This window comes from Macrotis lagotis, chromosome 8 (assembly GCF_037893015.1).
Source record: "Macrotis lagotis isolate mMagLag1 chromosome 8, bilby.v1.9.chrom.fasta, whole genome shotgun sequence".
Classification (NCBI taxonomy): domain Eukaryota; kingdom Metazoa; phylum Chordata; class Mammalia; order Peramelemorphia; family Peramelidae; genus Macrotis; species Macrotis lagotis.
In genome coordinates this window covers 43,359,920-43,380,389 of record NC_133665.1, presented here as the reverse complement: position 1 = coordinate 43,380,389, position 20,470 = coordinate 43,359,920, and the positions used below count along the sequence as shown (strand labels likewise).

The 20,470-nt window shown below is 35.6% G+C and overlaps 1 protein-coding gene, 1 long non-coding RNA gene and 1 pseudogene across 2 annotated transcripts in view; 2 read left to right on the top strand and 1 right to left on the bottom strand.

Moving 5' to 3' along the window:
• TRIM14 (tripartite motif containing 14) overlaps window positions 1–20,470 on the top strand; it is a 54,533-nt gene that overhangs the window by 4,983 nt on the left and 29,080 nt on the right. Inside the window, exons 2-3 of the mRNA XM_074196772.1 lie at window positions 558–653; window positions 18,371–18,604. Coding sequence (XP_074052873.1) covers window positions 558–653; window positions 18,371–18,604 — 330 coding nt within the window. The remainder of the gene's footprint in view (window positions 1–557; window positions 654–18,370; window positions 18,605–20,470) is intronic.
• LOC141495453 (uncharacterized) overlaps window positions 1–20,470 on the bottom strand; it is a 125,518-nt gene that overhangs the window by 81,859 nt on the left and 23,189 nt on the right. The window lies entirely within an intron of this gene.
• Window positions 2,158–9,231, top strand: LOC141495451 (Fanconi anemia core complex-associated protein 20-like; annotated as a pseudogene).

The following is a 20,470-nucleotide window of genomic DNA, read 5'->3' as shown; positions in this document are numbered from 1 at the left end:
CTACACAAATTAAGAGAATAGTAGTCTGGGAGAAGGGGGCTAAAGAATAAAAGGAATGCAGACATGGGAAAGAATAATCACAGAAAAGATCAGTCATCTAGAAAGGATACAAGCAAAGTCTTCACTAAAGCTTTATGCAATTATGTGGAGCGGCTAGGTGGCACTGTGGATAGAGCACCAGCCCTGGAGTCAGGAGTACCCGAGTTCAAATTCGACCTCAGACTCTTAATGATTACCTAGCTGTGTGGCCCTGGGCAAGCCACGTAACCCCATTGTCTTTCAAAAAACCTAAAAAAAAAAACCCTTATGCAATTAGGGCTAGAATTGGAATACAGAAGACTTAAGTTCAAAGTCTCCTGATATTTACTGATATGATCCCAGGCAAGTTATTAAATCTCTCTGGGCTTCAGTTACTTCTAAATGATTGATCCTATGATGGAATGAGAGACAGTCATAGATTGTCATTTAAGAAGTAGAAAACTTTGGTAAGAGGGCAGGAGAAGAGTTCTAAAGTTTCAATAGTGCTAATGTGCTTTTTCCTCAAACATCTTACTCAGAAAGACATCCAAAAATGTTTGAAGCAGCTAGCCTTGAAGAAGAAACAGGAAGTCGGCAACATCAACCAAGTAAATAAGGCTGCAAATGATCTTAAGGTAAGAGGAAACTCCCCATTTTTTAAGACTGCTGTCCAGATGTTTCAGAGTAGCAACCACAGGACTTACTTTAAATCTTCTAGTCTGGGCCCAGAAATATGGTTCCATTTGCACCTCTGTTTATTTAAAACAGATCTGCTTGCCACCAAAGAGAAAAAACAATATTGTCAAAAATTCAATTTTATCACCCTATTTAAACATATGTTTGCATAGATTCTTATCCTGAGATGAAGCACTCTTTGAAGACCAACAGATGGAAGTCAGGAACGGTAAGTAAATATCATATGGAAACTTGCATCCACCAGGGTGGAAACGTGTTACCATAGTGCAATGATTAATTAATATTCATCAAAATGACCTTATCTACTTACTTTAAGGCCCTCATATACCTCAAATATTTAATTATGTCCTGTATCTTGTATATTCTTGTTTTTGTATATTTCATCATACTGTCATCAAAAGAGAGGCAGCATGGTGGAGACCTGACTCAGGAGCCAGGAAGACCTAGGTTCTGGTGTGATCTTGGGGAGATCACTTAAAATCCTCAATGCACTAGGCATTTTTTAGGAGAGTCTAGCAGAGAAGATGTCAACCTGCATTAGTAGGACTTTCTTCATCCAGGAATTCCCCAAACACCATAAATCACAGATCTGGTGCCTATTCATACCCTAATACTAAAAAAATTTTGCCATCTGTGGTATGTCTGGAATTAAGACATGAAAATATCGGCAAAAGGAAAGCAAAGGGTTGGGGAGGATTTTCCAAGAAGAGAGGCAACAGTGTAATTCAATTTAGTTCAGTGAAGGAGACAAGCAGGAAATAAGACTGAAAAAGTTAACAGAAACTCATTGTGAAAGGTCACGTGGTATAGAGCAGAATGAGATGGAGTCAGAAAAAGCAGAGATCCAAACTGTCTTTAGTACTTACTTGCACAATAGGCAAGTTGCCTAGATCCTTTGAACTGATTAAATGAAGACAAAGATTCCCTTAATACCTATTTCTTAGCATTCTTGTGAGGCTCAAATTAGATATGTATAAAGTACATGAAGAACATTAGAGAATTATATAAATGTCAATCATGTTTATTATTCTAAAGAATTTTTTAATGTCTGTCTATGAAGTTTGAATTTTATCTGGTAGACAGAAGCTATTGAAAGGCAACTTGATGGTAGTATATATAGAACACAGGGTTATCCAGCCTTGAACACTTAACTGCATGACCCTGAGTAAGAACTTAATCCCATTTGCCTCAATTTCCTCATCTATAAAATAAACTGGAGAAGGAAATGTCAAACCACTTTAGTATCTCTGCAAAGAAAACTCCAAAATGGGGTCATGAAGAGTCAGACACAGTTAAAACAATTCAACAACAAAAGGAGCTATTGATTTTTAATTGAGGGAGTGACATTCATATCCTAAACCTTAGATTAGTATTTTATATATATATATATATATATATATATATATATATATAGAGAGAGAGAGAGAGAGAGAGAGAGAGAGAGAGAGAGAGAGAGAGACAGCGAGGCAGAGATAAACAGTGACAAGGATAGAGAAAGAAGAGACAGAGACAGAAAAACATACAGAGAGAGAGAGAAACAGAGACAAAGAGAAGAGGCAGATAGAAACATACACACAGAGAGAGAGGATAAGAGATACATGGATGGGGACATAAGCTGTGACTTCATTGGAATAGTGATTTCCTAGCTCTTTTTTCACTAATGCAAGATATTCTATTTAGACCTTTGCTTCATCATTATAAAATGAGTTAGACTAGACAACATTTGAAGTTCCTTCCAACTCCAGATCTGTAATTCTTCATCTCCAGAGTTCTTTTCAGTTCTAAAATTTTGTGAGACGGTAAGATAACATATGACTTGGAAGAGTGAAATGCAGTTTTAAGGGTTCACAAATGAAGTATTTAAACATAATACATCAAAATTAAGAGACTATTACAATATGATACAGGTGAGAGGTGATAAGGACCTAGATGAAGTCCTTGGTAGGGCATGAGAGATACAAAAGAGAGAAAGGACTTGATGCCTAATTGGGGGAAGAGGAGATGAAGAAGAGGGAATAATTAAATAATGAAATTTAATTAAATAATTAAATAATTAAAGATGACAGGGGCAGCTAGGTAGTGGATAGAGCACCAGCCCTGGAGTCAGGAAGACATGAGTTCAAATCCAACCTCAGACACTTAATTGCCTATGTGACTTTGGGCAAGTCACTTAACTCCATTGCCTTAAATAAACAAAATAAAAAAAAAAATAGATGGCTCAGAGATTTCAAACTTAACAAATGAGAAAGATGCCAATTCAACAAAATGCTATAATGATATGGAGGGACAAGTTTTCTTTAAAAAATTTATTGGGGGACTCCGGCAGCCAATGGCTCTGGCCGGAGCGGCGGCTGCTCGCGGCCCTCGGCTGAGGCTAGCGGGAAAAGCCGCCCGCGCCCCCCTCCTCCTTTTGTTCGGGACCTGGCGGGGAGGGGGGCAGGAGGGCAGAAGACCAGACAGCAACCGATCTTGGTTGGACCAAGAAAGTTTGTTAAATGAGTCTGATAAGTTGTGGAGACTTCTGGTGTTGAGAAGTGTGAACTCTGGACTGAATCGGACCAGCCGGGAAATGCCAAATTTACCAACATTCTTTGACAAGAACCCCAGGAACGATGAGGATACACAGCAACCTGCCATCTTTAAAGTTGGGACCGAAGAGTTTCAGTGGATACCTTTCCCCCTGCCATCCCATTTGTTGGGGGTCGGGTAAAAAATCCAGACTCTTCTCATTTCACAAAGGAGAAGCTTCCTGAATCAGAGCCCACAAGAGTGTCCCGACAGAGTAGTGGGCCTGCCCCCAGGGGGACCTCAGCTGGGCTGAAGAGGCCCTCGGAGCTCAGAGATGGCAGAGCCACAGAGACCAGACTTCCCCGACACCCACAGCCCTCCCAGCTCAGGAAAAAACAGAGACTTTCTGAGGAGGGGGGCACCTTCCCATCAGTGCCTCCCCAGGCCCTCACCGTGGGGGAAAGCTGTCCAGGGCTGTCCTCTTTGAAGAAGCCCAGAAGGGGCCAGTGTGGAGGGAGACACCGCCTCTGCTGCCATGAGCCAGGGGACAGGGACCCTCGACAGCTGTCCGATGTGCCAGGTGCCCTTTACTGGAAAGCTCTCGCAGCTGGATGTTGATAGTCATCTTGCTAAATGTTTGTCAGAGAGTATTGAGGATGTGATGTGGTAAACGTGGTAGTAAGAGCCCACACGAAATCCATTTACAAAGTTGAAACATGTAAAACATGACCTCCCTTACCTCTGAGCCACCCCGACCCTGTATGCTAACACCCTCCCCCCTCCCCGGACTCTGGAAGCTCAGAAGAGACTTTTTCCAAGGCCAACCCCCATCCCCAGTTATCACTGGACCATCCTGGGGAGGCAGTGTACTGGTTGAGAGAACTCGACTCAGCCTTTTAAGAGTAGACAATAAAATGTTCCCTTTGAAAAAAAAATTTATTGGGGCAGTTAGGTGACATAGTATTATATTCAAATCCCGGATTCAAATCCTGGAATACCTGGGTTCAAATCTGGCTTCAGACACTTAATAATTACCTAGCTGTGTGGCCTTGGGCAAGCCACTTAACCCCATTGCCTTGCAAAAAAAACCCTAAAATCAATTTTATTGCTCTCTTTATTTTATATGAATAATTTTTTAAAAAGAAAAGAAAAATAGAAAAAGCAATTTAAAGAAAAATAGAAAAAGCAATTAACAAACTGATCAATGCATCAGGGAAAGAAAACCAGAGTTGACAGGAATAGAGACTACACAAAATATACTTGGATTAAATTCCCCAGTATGAAAGTCTATGCTTCTCTAAAATTTCTCTAGAGAAGCAAATATACTGAAAAAAGGAGAAAAGATATGAGTCCAGGAGAGGGTCAGGAGGGAAAATGAGAAGGGGAGCATGCAGCCTCATAGATGATGACTAATAGAGGTAGTTATGGAGACTAAAGAAGGAAGAGAGAAATTACCAGATCAAAGTCTTGTGGACAAAAAAGAAGTTTCTGAATAATCCCAAGACTTTGAACATGGCTTCCTAGAGAAAAGAGGAGTTCTTAGATAATGTAAATTTTTTTTTAATTTTAATTTTCAATTTCAAATTTTCCTCATTTTCTCTACCCTCTTCCCCAGCCACTGAGAAGGCAAGGAGTATGCTTCCCATTATACACACAAAGTCCTGCAAAACATATTTTCACATTAGCCATGTTGGAGGAAAAAAGTTCCTTTTCTAGAGGTGGAGAGCATTTTTCATTATTAGACCTGAAGAATTGTCATGGATTGTTGTATTGAACAGAGTAGAGATAATCATAGTTGATTATCACTATTGTTGCAATTGTCCATTGCTGCAAGGAGAAAAATGTTCTAATTCTGCTCACTTCACTTTGCATCAGCTCACATAAATCTCAGGTTTTTCTGAAGCCATCCCCTTTGTCTTTTCTTACATCACAATAGTATTCCAACACAATCATTTGGGGAGAAGTACTACCATAAGTCTGTGGGAATATGGATCCTTGAGAGAGAAGAGGGACAATTGAAGAAGTCAAGTTGTTTTGATTATTCACCTATTTGCCTATTAGTACCTTGTGTGAGAGATGATATATAGATAGATAGGTAGATAGATAGATAGATAGGTAGGTAGATAGATAGATAGATAGATAGATAGATAGATAGATAGATAGATAGATAGATGGATGGATGGATGATAGATAATCATATATTATGTAGATCTATATAGCTATATATTTCCAGTTAAATAAAGCCCTCCCATTTGGGGAGAAGTACTTTACCAGGATGAATTATTATTAAATTTTTATATGAATTATTATCAGATGCTGCATTTATTTGGGAGATAGGGACCCTTTAACCTTTTCTGCAGAGACTTAGATACAAAGTATATTCTATTATTTACTAAGAACAAAACAAGACAATTTCTGATGTTTTGTAAAGGAGATCCTAGGTTCCCCTAGGTGTAGGGCACAAGTCAAACAATGTGATTTGTGAAGTACCCCAGGGTTGAATCCAATCCATTTAAACCCAGTGCTTGAGAAGTGAACTATGTGTTACAATAAGACACATTAACAGTAAGAAGGAACTTGAGATCATATCTTCTAATTTCACACATGGGAAAACTGAAGCCCAGAAAGAATAAGTTTACATATGTAGAAAACGGCAGAGCTGGGATGCAAATTTAGGTCCTCTAAACCCAAATCCAATACTTTTACCTTCATCCCAACACTCTGAAGACATTTGTGGGTATGATTTTGAGGCACTGACTGGGAGAATATGAGATGTGAACAGAAGTTCTAGTTTTCAAAAAGGAAATGAAGGTCAGTTCCACAGTGATGCCCTAAGAGCCAGCTCTTCTTCTACCTTCATTGATAGATGTTAATCATTTGTCATCATATCAAATGATAGGAGGAAGGACTATGTGGTCAGCATACTATCTGGCAGCTTAAAAGGGTGTCTAATGCTGCCCAAGCCTCCAAAAAAGATCAAACCAAAGGTTACTAAAATCAATAAACCTTGTCATTTGAACCCACTGTATAAATTATTGACCAAAGAATCAGCTCCTGGGCTTGCTGTTTTGGCAATTAACTTTCTCCTTATAAACTCTTCTAAAGAGTTTCACTGACATTTAAATAGTTTGTATTGACCTAAGGCTCCATGTTTTGATAAGTATCTTGTTTTTATTATCTGATACTGAAAACAAATTCTAGTTTAACTAATCCATCATGGAGGGCAACTCAGTTATCTGTCTAACTGGGTCCCATATCCATTCCTGACATGAGGGGAAGATAGTGGGGGCAAGAGGCAAGCATAGATTCATAAAGAATAATTCAGGCCAAATTAATTCTTTTTTTTTGGTGAAGTTACTACCTATCAATGAAATGAAATATTGTTACCTGCATTTTTTAAAAGGAATTTGATAGTCTACTATAACATCCTTATGTAAAAACCAAAGAAATGTGGACTGTATGAGATTATTGTTGGGCAGATTCATAACTTGTAGAATGATTATTTTCAATAAATATTAATGAATGAATTTCAAACCAAATGGAGGTTTTAAACTCTGACCTCCACTCTGTTCTCTTAAACATTTATATCAGTAACTGAGATAAATAATAATCAGAAGGGACATATGTAAAGGTTTAATATTTGCAAAGTACATTACATATATTTGTTTCTTATTAATGGTACAGTGGAAAAAGCATTGACTCCAGAGTCATAGGGCCTATGATCAAATTCCACTTCTGATTCTTATTATTGAAATGGATAGAGAGCTGGACTTAAGGCCAAAAAGACTTAGGTTCAAGTCCTGCCTCTAACATTTTGACACTATCTTTGTGATCCCAGAAAGTTGAACAAGCTCTCTGTGTTCCAAATAACTCTCAAATACTGGAGTTTTTAGAGGAGGTACCAACCTTCATTAATAGAATTTTCTCACCTGGGAGTTCCCCACACCAATGAAATCAAATTCAGTCTGTAGCCCTATAGTATTTAGACATAGATGACATCCCTATCTAATTTGCAGATGAAACTAGGAGACTAAAATGGTGTATGACAGAGTTAAGGTCCAAAAAAACCTGCATAACACAAAATGCTGAACTGAATTCTAAATATGATCCTTCCATGAAACTATAATCAGAGTTTCTTCACCAATGTCAACTATATCTTCTTATTTCATGTGATTCTTATTCGTTTTTCTTTTTAAATTTTTGTTCATTTTGAACTAAAAATCAATATGAAAAAGAAAAAATATTTCCACATTCACAACAGAATATGGGTGGATTCAATAGAGAACCATCATTTTCTATTTCTTTTCAAGAAAACCTTTTTAATAAATTCTATACATTGTTTTCAAAGCAACCCTGCTTTGATTCCTTCTAAGTTTTTTTGTTCTCTACTATTGCTTTTTATTTACTTTTTCTCTCTTTCTCCACATTCTAGAGAAGACTACAATTAAATGTTCCTACAAACATATACATATATACATATTGTATATACATGTGTGTAAAATCATACTATGCATATTTTATTTGTCATTTCCTTCCCTGGAGATGGATAGCATCTTCCCTCATATATTCAAATCTTTTGATGTTTTTTCCTAAATCAACCAGCTCATTATTTCTTCTATCATAGCAGTATTTCATCACAATCATATGCCTCAATTTATTTAGCCATTCCCAAATCGAAGAGCATCTATCATTTGAGCCATTTTAGTCAATCTGATAAATAAAAGATATCTCAAAATTATTTTAATTTACATTTTTCTAATCAATAATAATTTAGAATATTTTCTCATATGATTATAACTAGTCTTGACTTCTTCATTGAAAAATTGTCTTTATCCTTTGACCACTCATCAATTGGGTTATGATTTGTTTTATACTATCTAGTTATTTTAAATGCTCCAAAACAACACTGAATAATATTGATAGCACATAGTACAGTTTACTTCATGTCTTTCAATAAATCACCCCCCAAAAAAGATATATCCAAAACATTTTAGCCCTTTCTCTAGGGTCTTTCAACATTTCATAGATGCTAGTGCAACATTCAGGTCATTTATCTTTTAACTCTTGCTACATAATCTATCCATTTGTTGTTCAAATCAGTTTTTTCTTTAAAGATGTCTTTCATGACATTTTTGTGCATAAATCATCTCTGAAAAGTTCCATGCTTTAGCTTATTTATACCCACCAGAAATCTCTCTATTGCTTATTAGATAAGAGATTATGAATTTTCTTGATTTATGCTTTTATAGTATTATCAAGAGGATACTTCTATGCTTAAGTGAATCTATGATCTTACAAATAAGAGTACCCTCCATCAGTGTACACTTATTCATGTCTTTCCATCCTGTGTAATTCTCTGTATAATTCTCTATTTATTCTGATATGCTTTCCAAAACTAATTTACCTGGGGCACAAGAGATCTTCCTCAAAGACTTCAACATTCTTTGTGTACCAGTATAGCCCTAAAACTGTTCACCCATTAATCTTCTTCTCTTACTAGGAAATCAACCAACTTCTATTTCCAAGCATGTTTCCTGGATATTATCTTTCATACCACATACTGAACATAAAATGCTACAACTTTTTTTATTTACACCATGCATTTCTCCATTGTTCTTTAGATTACTCAGAACTTTGATTCTTTTTTTAAAAAATTTTATTTATTTAAGGCAATGGGGCTAAGTGACTTGCCCAAGGTCACACAGCCAGGTAATTATTAAGTGTATGAGGCTGGATTTGAACTCAAACTCCAGGACCAGTGTTTTATCCACTGAACCACCTAGTACTTTGATTCTTTTTTAAAATTTTATTTTATTTTTAATTTATGAAATAAAACAAACATTTCCATAATATAATAGAATAATAAAAGGATGTTTGCACAAGAAACTACAAATATATTGTGTACAACTTGCTATTCCTTTTAAACATATAAAAATACATAAAAATTTGATCATCTAAATATTTTTCCTAAAAAGGAAAAATTTAACTCTCCCTCCACTCTAAAAATGGTTACCATCATACTCATATATAAATGTACATATATATATATATGTAAAATAATTCTATTCATAATTATATTTATCAGTTTTTCCTCTGTGCAATTAGCATCTTCCTTTGTATGTTCTTTGTAATTAATTTGGGTATTTATAATAGTCAAGCTGACTTAATCACTCAAAATTATTCTTAAAACAATATTGCTAATACTTTGATTCTTCAAATACTTTCTTTCCCATGTTTTGCACAAAAAGATAAGTTCACGGTTCCTTTACAGTAACACTACGGTTCTTTTTGAAACATGATTGAATAGTGATTTCCTGTCATCTTTATCCTTCTAATTTGGTGCTGACTTAGGCCTTTGCTCTAATTAATTGATCCTCCAATTACATATAGACAGTGGAATCTGAAATTATTTACATCAAAATAGTAGTCTCCGTTATGATTAGATATTCTCAGTTAACTTTTTTTTGGATGTTGTTCATTGCTCAGCATATCCAGAGCTTTCTGAATCTTTTTTGAAGCAGGTATTTATGATATACATATATCAAACTTCTGAGTAGTCTACAAACTTTTCTCATTTTCATTTCTTAATCCTGAACTTTATTTTGCAACATGTCTTCTACCATCCTCCTAAATGTCTTATTCTTCGTATCCCCCCCCACAAATGCACTAAAAATAATATTAGAAAATACAAGAAGAGGGGGGTGGCTACTGTTCTTTGTGAAAGTTCCATCACCTTCCTCCTGTCCTAAAATCTTTTCTCCACTCATTCTCTAGACATCCTAAATGCTCCTACTATAAGAGGAAAAACTAGCCCTCCTGGTTGTTCTTATGGTAGCTAGGTCTTTTCTTCCTATGATAGGAAATACAGCTCTCAGATTTTTAACAATTTAGGATCCTATTTCAAGATAACAAGCCTAGTCTTAGCAAAAGTGCTATACATCCAGAATAATGTATTCCCTCCTCAATCCCACCATGTAGATTTCCTCTCTTCCTTCTAGAGGAAGCTCAAGCAACACCTTCTACCAAAACCATTCCTGATCCCCCCGTACAGCTGCTAGTGTCCTCCCTCCCTAAATCATATTTAACTTCTTTGTATTTCTTTGTACTTATTTTTTTCTATTGATCTGTATAAGAGTATTTTTAATAACAGATCTTTATTGATATTTTCAGTTTTCCATCACAAATGTTTCCACCTACAGCATCTTTACTTCTGCTCTCTCCCAGAGAACCAACTCTTTTGGGAAAAACATTTTTAAAGAATGGAACATTCTCTTGTCTCTTTTCTTTGACAGCATGCTTGGTTTTTCTAAATTCACAATATTTATTTTCAACTCTTTTGTAGTGGTTGTTCTTTCCATTTTGAATATACACATATATATTTTTGTCAACCTTATTAGAAGGTCAGTTTTTAGCATCTAGGGATTGTTTCACTCATCTAACTTGTATCCACAGCTTCTAGAACATTTGCCTGACAAGTAAATGGATACTTAGTAAAAAAAATTTTTGATAGATTGATGAATAAATTAATATATAAGTTATTTTCAAAGGAAGAATTGACAGGATTGGGTGACTAGATAGAAGAAATGAGTAGAGATTAGTAAATAGGAGAACACTGTAGACATTAACAGAACATGAGATGATCAACTTTGATGATGCAGCTCCTCTCAGCAGATAAATGATCAAGGACAATCCTGAGAGAGCTGTTATGGAAAATGCTATCCATATCCAGAGAAAAAAAACTATGGAGTCCTAATGAAGAGAAAGTCATGCTATGTTCACTTTTTAAAGCTTCTTTTATGTTGTTTCTTTCTCTCCCATGGTTTTTCCCCCTTAGTTCTAATTCTTTCAAATATGAGTAATATGGAATTATGCTAAACATGACTGTACATGTAAAATCTATATCATATTGTTTGCTGCCATGGGGAAGGGAGAGGGAAGGAAGAGTGGTAGAAAAATGTGGAATGCAAAAGCTTGCAAAAGGATGAATGTTGAAAACTATCTCTGCATGAAATTAGAAAAAATAAAATAAAAACTTGGTTGGAAAAAAAATAGCTCCTGTTATGTACTTGAGTAATTGGGATAAGAGTGGTACTGTTTACAGGAAACAGAACTTGAAAAAGTGAGGAAGGTGATGAACTCTTTATGGGACCTAAGAATTGGAAAGGTATTTAGAAATCCTATGATCTAGTTCTCTGGATTTGAAGATTTGAAAATATAGTATCAACAGGGTTGCCTAAGATAATTTAGTTGATAGGTAGCAAAGTCAGGACAACTGTCTATTGAATCCTATGTAGGAAGTGCTCTTTCCACTACTCCAGAAGGAGGAAAATCAATCAAAGGCTATTCATATTTTCTAGAACAGGTGGAAAGTAAAATTAAAGGAGTAGTCAGCTCCTTGTCACTGGCTAGACAAGTTAGCATCCATTCTTCCTGCCTCGTTGCCCCTTTCCCCTTGTCTCTCTTTCACCCTACCAAAGTTTCATGAACTAGATCTACAGGGACCTTAACCCCAAGTTGGCTATCAGTGATCTCTTGTAACTTATCTGCTATGGAGAAGGTGGCTTATTTATTTTTTTAGGTAACTAGATATCTCTAACACTTTTTTTAAATTAAAGATTTTATTTGAGTTTTTGAGTTTTACAATTTTTCCCGCAATCTTACTTCACTCCACCCACCCACCCACCCACCCACGGAAAGCAATCTGTCAGTCTTTACTTTGTTTCCATGTTGTACATTGATCCAAATTGCATGTGATGAGAGAGAAATCATATCCTTAAGGAAGAAACAAAAAGTCTTAAAGATAACAGGATCAGACAATAAGATATCTGGTTTTTCCCCCTAAATTAAAGGGAATAGTCCTTGAATTTTGTTCAAACTCCATGGCTCTTTATCTGGATACAGATGGTATTCTCCATTGCAGATAGTCCAAAATTTTCCCTGGTTGTTGCACTGATGATGGAATGAGTGAATTCATCAAGGTTGATCATTGTCCCCATGTTGCTGTTAGGGTGTACAGTGTTTTTCTGGTTCTGCTCAATCTCACTCAGCATCAGTTCATGCAAATCCCTCCAGGCTTCCCTGAATTCCAGTTCTTCCTGGTTTCTAATAGAACAATAATGCTCCATGACATACATATACCACAGTTTGCTAAGCCATTCCTCAATTGAAAGACATTTACTTGACTTCCAATTCTTTGCCACCACAAACAGGGCTGCTATGAATATTTTTGTATAAGTCTAAGACTTTTTTTTAGAACGATTTTATTTATTTTGAGTTTTACAGTTTTTCCCCCATTCTTGCTTCTTTCGCCCCACCCCCCACAGAAGGCATTCTGTAAGTCTTTACATTGTTTCCATGGTATACATTGATCTCAGTTGAATGTGATGAGAGGAAGAAAAATAAAGTATAAGAGATAGCAAAATTACTTAAGATAAATTTTTTTTTCACAATTTAAGGTAATAGTCTTTGGTCTTTGTTCAAATTCCATAATTCTTTCTCTGGATACAGATGGTATTCTCCATCGCCAGTAGCCCAAAATTGTCCCTGATTATTGCACTGATGGAATGAGCAAGTCCATTAAGGTTGATCATCACCCCCATGTTGTTGTTAGGGTATACAATGTTTTTCTGGTTCTGCTCATCTCCCTCTGACACTTTTAATAAGCATAAAAACAATTACTTGGGCTTCAGAAGCAATGTGATCCATCTTTGCCTGAACTAAAGTTACTTTAATTAATTAATTAAAGGTGTTAGAAGAAAATTCTAAATATGAACATCATTCAATCTTTTTTTTCTACTCAGCTCTCTTGTCTCTTACACAAAAATGTTGATATATCTTCACTGATGAGTGTGTGTGTGTGTGTGTGTGTGTGTGTGTGTGTCTCTGTGTGTCTGTGTGTCTGTGTGTCTGTGTGTGTAGCCTGAATGTCAACAAAATATCACTGGGACAAATGAGGCTAAGCTGCAAAGTCATATGAAAAAGACATGTAAATTTTAATTACATGTGAACACTGATAAGTGTGATTCTTTCTCTCCTCTGGCAATCAACCCCAGACTCCTGAGCCAGAGGTTATCGGTGTCATAAATGCTAACACAAGGATTCCTAACCATTTTTGGTATTTTGAATTTCAGTTCAGAATAATGCTTTTAAACATATAAAATGCATAGAATTACAAAAGAAATAAATTCTAATGAAATGTATAGATATCATTTTTTTTTAAAGTTCAAGTACTCCAGGTTAAGAACCCTTGGCTTAGAATCCAGCTAAATTCAGGCCCTGGTCTAGCTACTTAATTTCATGACCCTGATAAATTTCTTTAACCTCTTTGGACCTCAGTTCTTTCATCCATAAAATTAGTTAGTTTTACTTCTAGATAACAAAGTCCTTTCCAAATCCAACAACCCCAAAGTCTATAGACTTTGTGGAATGCCACAATCCTGCTCAAGGAACCACTATCTAAGTCATGAGATGGGAGAGAGGACAGACACTCTGAGTATATATATATATATATATATATATATATATATATATATATGCTTATTAACAAAAATGTATTAATGATAGGAAAAGTAAACCTTTGCATATCATTTGTTGAATTATCTCCCCTAATTCATCTGCTTTGTTAGTTGGGGTTTTAGAATCATTGTTTTTTTTCTAAATAGAAAGTAAACCAAAACCTGTTCAGGTGACTTAAAAAATAAATACTTGACTTGTCATTTCAATCGAACAGATGATAGACTTATTTACTCATTTGTATAAGGCTGAAACTTCTCAAGGTCTTCTGGATATTTTACAATTTTCTGGGTCATTCTTGTTTTCTATAGGTCAAGGACTAGGCTACAAAGCAATTAGTTTGATTTTGAGGTCCTCCCTTTTGCCAGGGGCAGGGGAGGGAATGTCCACTTCCCTTAGATCTAGTTGGAGAAAGAAGACAAGCCATTCATTTATTCATTTGACAAACACATTTGTCTAATATGCGTTATGCACTGTGTTAACCATTGTTAGGAGCTAGGAGACATGAAGAAGGATAAGGAAGGTTAAAAAGGAGGAAAGAATATCAAAGTAAATAAGATTTGGTCCTTGACTTTAATAAACTTACAATTAAATGGAATAAGATTACGCAAGTAAATATAATGTGTACTATAGTATAAATAGTTCTTAAAGGCAACAAGAAATTCATTAGAACACATGAAAAGGTTAAATAATAATACAGAGAAAGGTTAAATAATAATAATAATGATGATGATAATAATAATAATAATAATACAGAGAAATAGGGGTTGAAAGTCCCAGTTTTCTCAGCACAAGCAAGTAATGGTAGATCACCTTTAGGGCAGTTTAAGAGATGTGTGGTGGATATAAACAAAGAGCAGTATTTTATCAGTGATGGTTTAGAAGTGAGACAAAGTAAAAAGGATCTTATTCCAAGAGATATATGACCAAAGGAACTTAATATCATGTTTTTAGAGCTATGGATAATAGATGGATAGCCTGTATACTTCACTGGTGCCTATGTAATATCTAAAAAAAAATTCAGAGAAAGCCTCCCCACCCCCAACCCAGCATCCATGTATATTGGTTAAATCCCTTGATGGAAGAATTTTGCAAGGATATGAATTGAAAGAATAGCAGTTTTTCAGTGGATAGAAAACTTATCTCAGTTAAGAAAACCTGAATTCGGGTCTTCCCTTTGACCCTGGACAAGTTACACTATCTCTAAATGTTGCTTATAGGCAACTCTAAAACTAAATGTCAGGAGTTATCAGTTTGCATTGGGTAAAGGGAGCTTTTCAGGAGTTTCTTTCACCATTGGAATTACAGATACAAACCAAAAGAACCAGCTAAAGAAACAGAGAAGGAATGAAAGATAGAAATAGAATAAAAGTAATGGAGTCAAAGGAATGGAAAGTATGGGTTTAAAGGGGATAGGTAGGAAGTGAATCAGCATAAATCTAAGAAAAAGCCAATGGATTTGATAACAAAGAAACCATTACTGAGTTGTGAGGGAACAATTTTAGCAATGAGAAGTCAGATTGCAAGTGATTAAAAAGTAAGTAGGAGCTAAACAACAGAGGCACCAGATGTAGACTACTTTTTAAAGATGTTTGGTAATGAGAGAGGCTATAATTGGCTAAGTGGGATAAGATGTATTAATGAAGTTATTCTTAGAAATGAGAAGAATTTGTAGTAGCACTTTTTTTATAGCAAAGAACTGGCAACAAAATGTGTACCCATCAAATGAGGAATGGCAAGGCAAATTGTAATATATAGTTAGAATATTATTGTACCATAAGATGACCAAAGGGATAGATGCAGGGAAATTTGAGATTAGTGTGAACTGAAGTATAGTTAAATAAGTTTCTAGAAAAAGGAGAACAATTTATTCAATTATTACAATATTGTAAAGGAAAACAACACTGAAAGTCAGGAACATGAATTGATTCTATGATCAATTACAAGTCCAGAAGATTGATGAGGAAATATGTTTCTCAAATGTGGGTAGAGAAGTGGTAGACTATAGTCTATAGACAGAATAAGACTTTCAGACACAACCAATGTCTGAACTTCTTATGCTTGACTGTGCTTATTTATTATTATTATTATTTTGTTTATATTTGTTTATATTTTGTTTTACATTTTATTATTAGAAGTTATTTTAATTTTTTAGTGTGTAAGAGAGGGATGATGATGTTAAAGAAGACTAAGAAAAATAAAAGATCATTGATGAAAACTGATAAAAAAAAACAGAAGAGAGCAGAAAGAAGTACAAAGGGGAACTCAGAAAGCAGGACAGTGTGGATCTTAATGCATTAACTTTAATATATACTTTAGAAAAACTGTTGTATATACAATTCTTTTTTCTCTGTTCTTTATATGTGGAATTGTGCATGTTTGTGAAGTTTTTGAAATGAGCAAAGGTATTTTTAAGAGAATTGAGGAGATTTAAACATGGGGGGAGAGTGTTGGAGGAAGAATCAATAGAAAGAGAGAAATTTTAAGTTCATGAGAAATGCTTGGAAGAGCAAGATCCTAGAAGAATGTGGGAGGGAATGGGTTCATTAGAACAAGTGAAATAGTTTTCCTTAAGCAGGAATAGAGACATCTTCCATTCTGAGACAGGATGGAAGGAAGGAATGCCTTGAGCTTTGAAGTTTTGAGGTAAGAAGGCAGTATAGTTACATTGTTCATAAAAGATGACTTTACTTTTCTCAATAATAAACATAGGTGTAGTGATAAGCTATTAGAATGGGGAAGAGGAAAATGATTGAGTATTTGAAGAGAATTGAAAAGTTTAGGAAGCATCATTGTGCAAAATGAGGTAGGAAATCACTAAGTGTAGGATAGCAGAATTGCTAGGAAGCAGTAGGAATGCAACAGAAAAAATGAAGCATAAACAAGGATGAAATTGGCTTGATTTGGGGACTCAGCAGGACAAGTGCAAGATTAGAAAAACAGGCAGCAGAGAGGAAGGAAGGAAGGAAGGAAGGAAGGAAGGAAGGAAGGAAGGAAGGAAGGAAGGAAGGAAGGAAGGAAGGGAGGAAGGAAGGAAGGGAGGGAGGGAGGGAGGAAGGAAGGAAGGAAAGAAGGAAGGAAGGAAGGAAGGAAGGAAGGAAGGAAGGAAGGAAGGAAGGAAGGAAGGAAGGAAGGAAGCATTCATTAAAGTTTTGCTATAGTCAGACACTGTGTGTCTAAGTGTCTAAGGATAAAAATGCAAAGCCAAAAAATAAAAGTTAGTCCCTGCTCTCAAGGGGAAGACAGAACACAAAAGAGAACTGGAAAAGGAAGAGAGAAGGAAAATGGTACCTCAGGAGAACCATCAGGGCAATAAAGGGAGATTTCTGCTGGTGCTACTGGTGATATGTCTCAGTTTTTCCCAAGAAAATCCCAAATGTGGTCACAAAGAATCAGATACAACTGAAATGATTAAACAATATGCTGGACTCTATGCTAAGCACTAAGGATACAAATACAAGCAAAGATAAAAATAGTCCCAATGTTAAGGATTTTAGATAGACACCAAAAGGAACTGAAAAAGGAGAAGGAAAAAGCTACCTGAAAAAGTACCAAAAGGGGAACAAAGGTGAATTTGGACACTTCCACAAAGTGGAAGCTCCTAGAGGGACTCACCAATGGGAGAAGAGGGAAGATTTATAGAATGGAATGCACCATGCATCCAGGAGTCAGAAATGAGACCAGGAAGGGGATATTCAGAGTTGAAAATTAGTGCAATAAGAATAGCAGGTCAAGGTGAGTAAGACATCCAAGGGGTGATTAGAGATCAGTTCTACAGGTAGTCTGGGTCCTCTATGATGCCATCCCACGAGAAGGGCATGTCCACCACCCTTCTGATCACAGTGGTTACTTTACAACCTGTTGAGAAGGAAACTTGTGGAAAGCAGCTTGGCAGAAACTAGGTATAGAGCAATAACTTACACTTACAAAATAAAGTCAAGATGGGTACATGTTTTAGACATAAATGGCTGATACCATAAACAAATTTGGGAAAGCAAGGAATCATTTACCTGTCAGATCTATAGAGAAAGGAAGAATTTATGACCAAGCAGGAGATAGAGAACATTATATGATGTAAAACTATTTTGATTATATCTAAGCAATACAATCCAAGACATTTCCCATCCAAAGGATTCGTGATGAAAAATGCTTTCTGTCTCCAGAGAAAGAACTGATGGTATCTGAAGAGATCAAAGCATACTCTTTTCACTTTATTTTTTTTGGTCTGTGTCTTTCAAAAAGTGACTAATATGTAAATATATTTTGCATGATAGCACAAGTATAACCCATTTCAAAATGCTTACTATATCAGAGAAGGGAAGAAAGGATAGAAGGGAAAGCATGTTAAGGGAACTTAAAGTTTTTAAATTTACTTGTAATTGGGGGAAAATATTTTTAAAAAATAAGTGAACCTCCTAGTTCAGGGAATGTATCTTTTTCTATAAGTTTCAGAAAAGTATTTATGATCTCACTCATCCACCAATCCTTTTATTTATACCCTCCCCAATACACATGTATATTCACTTCCACCCCTAGTTCCTGGCATAATGCTAGTCAACTATGTATGCATATGACACATTCATAAATTGAGAAATGGATGATCATTTAGAAATTTTTGAAATTCTTTTATTTTTAGGAACATTCTGAGGCTGCCAAAATCTGGCTAACAGGAAAATTTACTGAACTCCGGTTATTACTTGATGAAGAGGAAATGGTTGCGAAGAAATTCATTGATAGAAACACACAACAGGCATTTAGAACATATGAAGAGCAAGTGGAATTGTGTCAAGAAAAAATTAACATCATAAACAATCTTTCCAGGAAGATTCAAAGAATACACCAACAGCAAGATCCTATTCAGTTGTTACAGGTAACAAGAACTTTCTGACACTTAAGTCAGCAATCACTAATCTAATTCATAATGATCAGTACCTATATTTATATGGCATTTGGAGTACTTTAAGACCTTTATCTCTTTTTGACTATTTTTTTCTCAGTTCATGTGTTGGTGCAGACAAGATCAATTACAGATTTTCTTCAAAGTGAGAAAATGCAGTTGCTTGGGATACAGCATAAGACTTCATTTACAATGGAGATGTATCATTTACTAAGGAAACTTGGATTGTTAAATACATTGTAAAAAGATAGAATTCCTTTTCACCCTGTTGTTATTCAGTCATTTCCTACTCTTTGTGACCCAGTGGATCTGTCTATGAAGTTTTCTTGGCAAAGATAGTGTAGTGGTTTGCTATTTCCTTCTCCAGTGGCAAACTGAGGTTAAAAGACTTGCCTAAGATCAAACAGCAAGGAAGTTTCTGAATTGGATTTGAACTCAGGTCTTCCTGACTCTAAGTTCAGTGCCCCAACTTCAGTGTCACCTAGCTACCCCCTTTTATGCCTGTTGGAGTTATTTAGGAAATCTTAACATACCAAATTTAAGGTACAGAACAAGAAAGTTGCTATTAACTTACCTATATAAATAAGCATATATCCTACATAGTTATCTTAAAAGTAGCCAATCCAAATTACTCAGTCAATGGACTATGAATATTTTTATTCTTTTTTATTTTATTTTATTCCTCCCCTCACCACATTTACATGCAAAACAAATTTCAACATTCACTTTTAAACCTTGAGTTCTAAATTCTCTCCTTTCTTTCCACTCTACTCCCCCCTCATTGAGAAGTCAAGTTCTTTGATATAGGTTAAAAATGTGTAGTCATGGAAAACATTAACCTAATAGTCATGTTGTAAAAGTAAACATACCCTCCCCCAAAAAAGGAAAATCTCAGGGAAAAATAAAGTTAAAAAAAGTATGCTTCAATCTGTATTCAGCCATCATCAGCTCTGTTTTGGGGGGTGGATAATATTCTTTATCATGAATTCTTCAGAGTTCTTTTGGGTCACAGCATTCCTGAGAAAAAGTAGGCCATTCATAGATGATCATCCTACAGCATTACTGCTACTTTGTATAAAATAAATATACCATTGCATCTGCTCGTGTATGTTTTTATTGAGAGCATCCTGTTATAAAAGAATAACATTCCATCATAATCACATGTCACTATTTGTTCAGCCATTCCCCAACTGATGGACATCCCTTCAATCTCCAGCTCCCTGCCACCAGAAAGGAGCTAATATAAATATCCTTATACATATAGGTCCTTTTTCTTCCTATTTTGCATCTCTTCTGGAATATAAACCTGGTAATGTCAATGCTAAGTCAAGGGGTAGCTATAGTTTTTTAGCTCTTTGGGCAAAGTTCCAAATTGCTCTACAGAAATGTTCAATTATTTCATATCTCCTCCAACAGTGCATTAGTGTGTCATTTTTCCCTACATCCCTTCCAACATTTGTCACTATGAATAATTATTAAAAGCATGCAGACATGCTCCCATTTTCCCTCTTTTCCAATCTTATTGTTGTCTGTGAATCCAAAAATAGAATTTCTAGAGAATTGTTCTAAATATAAATTTATTTGAATCCATCAACCTCCTTCCATTCAAATGATGATAGGGATAACATAATAGAATCACTTTCAGCTATGTCTACAATAATAGAGAGTATGGTGATGGAAAGACCTCTCGATAAGCATTACCTGTCTTTCTAACTCCAGAATCTGGTTTTTCAGGCTCAGTGGATAGAGTCCTGGGCTTGAATCAGAAAGACTCATCTTTTTGAGTTCAAATCCAGCCTCAGACTCTTACTAGCTGTATCACCCTGGGCAAATCACTTG